We start from the raw sequence: 8,661 nt of genomic DNA, 5'->3' as shown, positions 1-8,661 counted from the left end.
ACAGTATTTAGCAGAGGTTATGATTCCAAGCTTGATGACCCAGGCCAGTGTATGATTCCATTTATATGAAATTCCCAGAATAGGCAAATACCTAGAGACACCACATAGATTCTTGGTTGCCAGGGGCTGGGGGAGGGGAGAATGGGGTTTCTTTTTTGGGGTGATGAAATGTTATCCAATTTGATTGTAGTGATGGTTGCACAACACGGTGAACACACTAAAAAACCCTGCATTGTAGACCTAGCCAGTTTGGCTCAAGGGTTAGAGTTGGGCGGCCCACTGAAGGGTCCTGGCTTCTTCTGGCCAAGGGCATGTACACTGCCCCAGGGGCAGGCAACCAACCAATTGATGTTTCTGTCTCTCTCTCTCTCTCTCCACCCCCTTTTCCACTCTCTGAAAAGCAATGGAAAAAATATCCTCAGGTGAGGATTAAAAAACAAACACAAAAAAACACTGAATTGTATACTTTAAAATAGTTAAAATGGTAGATTTTATGTTATGTACATTTTGCCTCAATTTAAAATAAGAGTACAAGCTTGAGATCGGGTCTGTCTGCATTTGAATCTCCACTGTGTCATTTACTAGTTGTATGTGACCTTGGGCAAATTACCTCTCCGTGCCTCAATTTCCTCATCTGATACATGAAAGTAATAACTGTACTTATCTCATAAGGTTGTTGTCAGCATATAAAAGATCAGGACAGTACCGGGTAAATAAGCACTCAGCATTAGCTAAAATAATATTATTACAAAGAGGTGGTAGAACATCAAGGACTTCACCTTACATGCCCCCATTCCCAGGCTCCAGGAGTTTGCAGTCCATTCTGGACTGGATGGTGTGTGGGGCGGGGGGTGCCGAATGTGAACTCATCCCCAAACCTGCCCACCCAAGACCCTGCAAACCCAATCGTCTCTTTTCCTTCCGGGACCCACAGCCTCAGAATAGAGGCCTAAGCCGCCAAGGAGAAGGTGTGAGCTGCAGCGCGCCGCCTAGTGGCACCCTTGAGCACATGGGTACCGGCCGCAGAGGGAGGCACCACCCAAAGCCGCCAGCAGCGCCTGCAAGGAACCCTTCAACTGCCTTTAAATCTTTGTTGGTAGTTTGTATTCGGCCAAAGTAGGGGATTTCTGTATATTCTTTTTAATCCTATGAGCTAGTTACTGTTCTCATTTTACGACTGAGGAAACTGATGCTTGGAAAGGCTCAGCAGCCAGCCCAAGGTTTCCCAGCAAGTAAGAGCAGCCCCAGGTCTAGTCATCCATCCATCAGCTCTGGATTCCAAAACTCTGGCTCCCCCACACTCTTCTGGTTTGAGAGAAATGAAGGAGCTCGTGGAAGCATTTGCAGTCCCCACTAAGAGTCAAAAGTGGCTCTGAGACTGATTTCAAAGCAGCTATATTGCACAAAGTCTGCCCCACCTCCAACTTCAGGCCCCCCAGTCGCCCAGGAAATGAAGGGGAAGTGGGAGGCTCCTTGTAGGGCTCACTTGGCAAGGCTGCAGGCCTTTTGACCAGTAACCCCTCCCTCCCCAGGTTCATTGATGTACCCATTCAACCAATACCAATGTATGCCTACTATGTGCAGGACACTGTCTTAGGTGCTGCTTATACAATGGCAAGACATGGGGGGGGGGGGACTTCTGCTTCCAAGCAGCTCACTGCCTCATCCTCTTTCTTAACTCACAGCAGGGCGGTTTTGCTGTGAGTCCAATGGCTCTGGGTTTGGGAACACCCTGGTATAAGTCTTAAACCATCTACTCCAATGTCATCCCAGACTTGGGCCTTGTCTATTCTTCACCCATCCCAGAGAAAGGTGTGGTCTCAGGGCACCCTGATTCCCTCTAAAGCCCTCTCACTGGATCCAGGAGATGCCCAGGCTGCAGAGTAATCTCATCTTCAGTAGGTTGCTTGGCTGCAGGTGGCTGGGGAAGGGGATTCTCCCAGACACTTGAATGGCATGGAATGGGAGGAGGTACAGGGGAGTTATGGAGGGATCCCCAGTATGGTAAGTCCCCCATCCTGATGCTGGAGTCCTGGAGGAAAAACAGGGTCCAGGACCTCCCATGGGCATATTTTAAGAACTGAAAGAGTTTTTAGGCTGGGGAGGGAAGTGGGGCAAGGACCCACAGGAGAGGGGAAAAAGACCACTCTCCTTTTGCTTGCCTCCCCCCTTCCCCCATCCCCCATCTCTCCAGGCAGAAATGAAACAAAGTCATGAAACCTGACACTTGAACTAGAGGCCTGGACGGTGCAATTACTGCCTGAACAGGGCTGGAACTTTTTTGAAAATTCTCCAATATCCTACTGGCCTTCTGATCAAGAGGGAGGGGGAGAAGAGAAAGGGAGGAGGAGAGAGGGAGAGGGGGAAGAGGGGAGAGGGGAGAGAGGAGGGAAGGGAGTCCTGTGTTTTAGGTATGTGGTTGTCTTTGCAGTTGGGTACCTGTTTGTACATTGATGTTTCTGGGAGAGTCATTTTGCACTGTGAGTCTTTGTTGTATGTTTAGTTGTGTATACCTTTGTAGGTATATATCAGCCAGTTGTGCCCTGTAACTGTGTCTAGGGGTTGTGTGTATAACGGTGCTTGTAGCTATGTGGATAGGTGGAGCTGGCTGGGTACAATGAGCTATTGACTCTCGTCCACTGCCCTTGCCTGGACTGTCCTGGGCCAAGCTAAAGATAACCCACCTACCTTTGCCCATAGGGACCTTTCTCAGTTGGGCAAAGTTCTTTCCTAGGGAGTCCCACTTACGCGTATCCACTCTCCTGACCCTGGGTGACCAGCTGTAGGAGACTGGGGAGGTGGACTGGTTACATACACCCTCCCCTAAATGCTCCAGACCCCCACCTTTGGGAGGGGTACTGGGAAGTCCTGCCTTTAGCTCTCCTTTGGGGAAACAGCTAGGGCAAGCCCTTGCTCCTTCTCTGCCCCCACAAAGTTCCCTTCCAGCTTGCAGATCTGGCCCCAAATCCTTTCTCCTTCAACCTAGGAAACACCCTGGGCCCTATTCCAGCACACCCTCTACTGCCTCCTGGGCCTGGCAGGACCGCTCTCTGATTTCCTTCACCCCTTCCTGAAGCAGCCCACTGCATCTGTATTTGAAGAGTGATTCTAGACCCCAGCTCTGGAAAAATCCCAAGTAATGAACAGATCAGGGCTAGGTGGAAGAGGCAGTCCTGCTGGCTTCCAGCCCCTTCTCACAGCCTAATCCAGCCCCAGAAGAGGCGTGGGAGTGGGGGTTCACCTGCTCAGAGGGTATCTTTTCAATCCCATCTCTCCTGCCCCTTTCACTCACTCACTCACTCACTCAAAGATGTGTGTTCTTGGGCAAATAAATTTATACCTCTGTGCCTCAGTTCCTTCACCTGTAAAATGGAGATACAAATGTACTTAGCTCAGCGAGTTGTGAGGATTTACTGAGATAATGCATATAAAGTGCTTAACCCTATGCCTGGTACCTAGAAGGTCTCTGTTGACCCACCCTTTCTGTTGTCTCTGGGTGTCAATCTCAAGACACCCATCCCCAAACTCCACCTCGCCCCATTGTGCCCACTTTCCCCCAGGAATCAGACTAGCTGGGAGGGAGCTTGGGGAGATTACTGACATTTGTGCTGCAGTTTCCATACATATTTTTTCATTCTATTCTACATTCCCTTATGAAATAGCTATTATCATTATTCTCCATTTTACAGATAGTGATAAAAGGAGCATCAAAATGGTTAAATAACTTGTTCAAGGTCACACAGCAGGTAAGGGGCAGAGACCAAGTTTATACTGAGCCAATGGCTCTCTCCCTTCTGCCCCACTGCCACTCAGGGGGCTGGGTTTTTAGCATCCTAGGACCTGAGTGCAGGGGAAGATTTGGAGGTCTGGTTAACAGTTCTGCCTAAAATCATATAGACAAGTGGGGCCAACCAGGGTAACCCAAATCTGTGCCCATGTTCACATAGCTGTAAGCCCAGCTTAACCAGAACTCGAGTGTTAGAGATTTTCTCATTTATAAAGCTGTTTTGGAAAGACCCCTACATGTGGAAGGCATAGTTTAATACACACCAGAAAACTAAAAGTGAGAGTCCTGAGTTCAGAGAAGAAAGCTGACATAACCTAGCCAAAGGAAAGCACATGGGTACTTTTCCTTAGTTTTTGGAAAAGAAAATTAAGCTGACTCCGCTTCCAGCTATGATCCAGCTGCCGGGTTTTCCAACGCCCCGAGCACAGCGTCTCGCGAGGTCCCCCCTGAAGGTCCCCCAGCACTGCGGAGGCTGGGGCCCAGGTGGCCGTCCGTTCCCCCCCGTCAGCGGCCCCCCGCAGGCTCCGCCTACTCCCGCCCAGGCCCCGCCCCGCGGAGCAGGGCACCCCTCCACTCGCGGACTCACTGGGGTAAGCGAGCTGCTGCGCTTGGCATTGTGGCAGGCGGCGGGGACCCGTGAGGGCGCCGGAGCCGCCGGCAGCTGCGAAGCGCAGAGGCTCACCACACGGGGGCTCGGACGGCGCGGCGCCGGCCGCTGCGAGAGCGGCTGAGCGCTCGTACCTTCGGTCGCACAACTTCGGAGCCAGGGGGCGGGAGCCCGCGGAGCGCTCGGAGCCCGGGAGCCTGAGGAGCGCAGAGAGGGGCGCGCCGGAGCCTGGCTCGAAAGCGGGCTCTCAGCACCCCTCGAACTCCGAGCACCAGGCGGCCCTCTGTGCAGCGTGGCTGCCGCTGCCCCCACGGAGGGCACGGGCTGGCGCGGCCGGGCGCCGGGGAGGACGGCGTGGAGGCGGCGGCGGCGGCGGAGACGGCGGCGGCGAGGCTGGGGCCAGGGAGAGAGCCCCGGGGGAGAGGCGCCCGAGCCGGGCCACGGGAGCATGTGGGCCCAGAGCGGAGCGCGGGGCGCGCTGCTGCTGGCGCTGCTGCTCTGTTGGGACCTGAGGCTGAGCCTAGCAGGTAAGGAGCGATCGGGTATGAGGGCGGGGGGCGAGGGCACCCTTGCTGCTCACTCTGCTCCGAAGTTGAGGTGGTTGGTCGCCGCGTAGGTGCGCACAGTGGAAGTGGCTAGGGCGCCCAAGTTAGAAGGTAGATTTCTTTGCCCCACCGAAGTGGGCGGTGGCTCAGCCACCTCCTTGGGTGGGGGTGGAGGGGCGCAGGCCACGGGGTTCAAAGTAAGCCGGAAGCCTCGCTTACACCTGGAAGGGATCGCGTCTTTTATTTGGAACGGGTGTCCGAGTGGGGGTCTGCGCCTCCGCGAGGACCGGTCTCCAAGGGACCCCAGGCTCTCTGCGTGCCTGGAGGTGCCGCCGCCTCAGGAAAAATCGCTGCATGGGCCAGGTGTGCGCTCGCCTGCTTTCCCCGGCAACTTCCTAGCCCGGTCCCGGCTCGCCCTGGCGAGAGGGAGGGAGAGGGACCTGCGGCGCCTGTGGAGCACGGGAAGCTCGGATCCGCTCCGCGAGCCGAAGAGGCGGGCTTGAAGGGCTTTGGCTATAGAAGGGGGTAGGGCTGAATCCTGCACGTACAGCTTTCCCCGAGATCGTGAGAACCACAGGTCTGGAAGGATGTTTTTTTTCTGGGTGTTGGTGTTTTGTGTCTGTGTGTGTGTATTGGGGCTGGGGCGGGCGGGGGGGGGGGGGCGCGAGTACGTAATGATCCTGCGAGTTTCCTTTTAAATGGGTCATTGACATTCTCCCTGCCCGGGGAGCAGACTAGGTGCGCTCGCCTCGGTACAGCTCCTACTCTGGATCCAGCAATATGCCTTTAGAGGGTTGGTGAACTTCTAAAATAAAGCTCCTATTCCCCCTCGCACCCCCTGCCACGGATGAGTACAAGTATTGCTCCTCAGTAGCTGGGCCCGGCGTCCCCGACTGGGCTGCGTCTTCCCGGGGAGCGAGCCGACACTCGGGAAGCAACCTCTGTGGTGCAGGAACCCAAGCAGGGGGCTGGCCTCTGCCACTGGTTGTCTCGGCTCCTGGGGCAGGGTGGGAGTGGGTAGGGGGGCATCCTGCACCGTGTCCTCTGAGTTGAGGCTGAGAATGGGTCAGGAAAAGTGGTGTATAAAGTGGATGGGATGACGAAGCCCTCCCTCCTCCACCTTCCGCTTGGATGTTGACATCCGCCCCCACCAATAAAGAGATTCCTCACTTTGGAATTAATTCCTCACTTTGGAATTAATGATTCCCACGGCCCAGGAGTAAGGGCTTGGTTTTTAGTCACCACCTCCCCCCCAACACTTTTTTTTTCAGCCCTGTGTCGTAAAGTTACGACACAATCATTTGATCCAAGTTAATTATGATTTGGGCAGACTCTGGTATTTAAAGCAGTGTTTTGAAGTTGGAAGGTAATGATGGGGGTGGGGGGCAGGCTGCTGAATGACCAACCTTGTTACAAAGAGTACAGTTGGATGTGGGAGGTGCTGGACTGGGGTGTTGGTTTCTGGTTTGAGGGTGTTTGAGGGGGGTGATTGAATGGTAGGGTGAAGCCTCTGTAAATGGCACATGGGCAGGGTTGGGAAGCTGTTTTTGTGGCAGCAGGGCAATGGGAGTAGGAATAAATACTGAGGTTGCTGGGGGTGGGAGTTTCGGGGAGGCAGGAGAAAGACAAGACTGACTGGCCTAGAGTTCTCTGGAGCTACAGAGTAGTCTCAGCAGGGAGGCTGGGGGTGTACTGCCTTTCTTGCTTAACAAAGCATCCAGCCCCCACCTTCCCTAGAAGAAACCCCAAGCCCAGGGCTTTGATGGATTTGGGTACGAATGGTGCCCAGTCAGAAATGTCCTCTAATACTGGGGTTTGATTTCTCACTAGCTAGCAGAACCGGTGTTGGAATTGTGCTCATTACTTAGCACGGCAGGGGCTGCCTGCCCACCAGCCTGGAGAGGGGCCAGCTGGTAGGGTTGGCCTGCAGCCTTCCCTTTGCCCAGAATGTGCAGCCCTTAGAAACCTGCCTTCAGGAGGGAGAATGTGTCCCTTCCTTCTCCACAACCCTAATGCCACAGGCAGGGAGCATCTTTCAAAATGTTCTTTGGGTCTTCCCAGTGAATCCCTCATGCGTCCTTTTTCACTGATGAGGAAAACCAAGGCCAGAGTGTTGGCTTTCTTCAAATGTTGCCTTCACTTGCCTACAGATCCACATCGTAGACTTGTATGCAGGGCTCCTGTCCAGTAGCCAGGTTGATTCAGGCCACTCTGGACTCTTCCTGGTGGCACCCATTTCTCTACCCTGAGTCTGAGATCAAGCTGAAGCAGAGAAGGCTGTCCCCACAGAAGGCACACCTCCTTTCCCCCATCCCCAGTGAATATGAGAATGTTTTTTAAGGCATGAGGTTTGATGGTGCAGAAATCAAACCTGGAACGGTAAAACCCCAGACCCTTAGAAAGATGTCAGCAAGTGACTGACCAGGAGAGCCACTTCAAAGCTGGGCTGGCTCTGGGAGTCTGCTCCCGCCCCCACCCCTCAGCCTTTCCTGGAGCTTTTTAATGAGCCTTTCCTTGGCCTCTGGCTGGGATGGTTGAGAAGGAACTGAGGTGTCATGATAACACTTCTTTTTAAGGTGCAATTAAAATCAGAGTTTTCCTAGTACTTCTGCTGTGTGTGTTTGTGTGTGTGTGTGTTGGTTGTCCTTGGCTCTCTCTGCACTAATAGCAAACACCCATCTCACTTAAACAAATGGAAAGCCAAGAATGTCTTAGGAGGTTTCTCATTACAGTGAAAGTACCATTGCAGGGGAGGAATTTCGGATGTAATCTCTCTCCTCCTTTCTCTTCCCACCCCCAAACTGGGAATTCTGTAGGACAAAACAGTTTCCCTTTTTCTAAGCCACTTATTTAACTGCTGAAGCTTTGGGACAGGTCCTGACTCGCCCAGGGTTACACTGGTGCTCAAGGATAGAGCTGGTATTGGAACTCAGCTCTCTCAAACTTCAGTCTAGTCCTTCTCGTTCCTTCATTCTACCTGGGCAGCAGACCAGCCATCGGGGCCTGAGATTGAGATTCTGAAATCCAGTTACCACCTAAGAGAATGTTGGTTTAGCTGCTTTAGAGGGACTTGTAGCAGGATAGGAGAAAGAGGGGATTTGGGAGCATGGACCCTGGAGAGGTGGAATAGGCAGGACCAAAGGTTAGAGGGGAGGCCCTGAGACCAGGCAAGTGCCCAAAGATAGCTACACCCCTCTTCCCGCAGCACCTGTCTTCTCAGCAATTGCCCCAACCTGCCCCAGGTAAGATAAATCCAACGCAAGCTCCCTTGGGCCCATTTCCCCCCCTACCCCACCTTGTAGTTTCTCCTGAACTAAGGGTACTTTGACCTTGTCCCTAGCTGTTAGGCCTAAAATGAGGTCTGCCCCCACCCCCTTCCATTCCCAGTGCTGAAAGAGCAAGGTTGGTGATTCTGAATGGCCCATCCTGGAGCCTCCCCCAGAGCCTGCTGGCTAAACATATGTTCTTTCAACCTCCGTGCTGGGGCTGGGGTAGCAAGGAGACACCTTGGAATCCACCAAGGCCTGTAGGAAAGGGAGGAGAGGTGGGTCGTAGGTTGGGACTCGGACCTTGTCCACTGGGCCTGGGGCTGGGGCGTAAAGAGAAACTGCTGCCGGGGCCGGCTGGCCCAGAGAGGAGAGCAGGAAGAGGACAGCAGAGGCCGGGGCTGGCCCCCCTCCTGGCTGCCTCCTCCTCACCAGTTTCCTAAATGGCTTCCACAA

General features: G+C 53.7%; 1 protein-coding gene across 2 annotated transcripts in view; it reads left to right on the top strand.

Annotated features, from left to right (window-relative positions):
• The first annotated feature begins 4,750 nt into the window (after positions 1–4,750).
• The window catches only part of UNC5B (unc-5 netrin receptor B), an 80,142-nt gene continuing 76,231 nt past the window's right edge, over positions 4,751–8,661 (top strand). For both annotated transcript variants that reach the window (XM_081158633.1, XM_081158632.1), the window contains exon 1: positions 4,751–4,921. In XM_081158633.1, the coding sequence (XP_081014759.1) occupies positions 4,843–4,921 (79 nt within the window). In that variant the 5' untranslated portion in view covers positions 4,751–4,842. The remainder of the gene's footprint in view (positions 4,922–8,661) is intronic.

This window comes from Miniopterus schreibersii (assembly GCF_964146895.1).
Source record: "Miniopterus schreibersii genome assembly, chromosome: 14".
In the NCBI taxonomy this organism is placed as follows: Eukaryota; Metazoa; Chordata; class Mammalia; order Chiroptera; family Miniopteridae; genus Miniopterus; species Miniopterus schreibersii.
The sequence above is the reverse complement of the archived record's forward strand: the minus strand, read 5'-3'. Positions and strand labels throughout refer to the sequence as shown.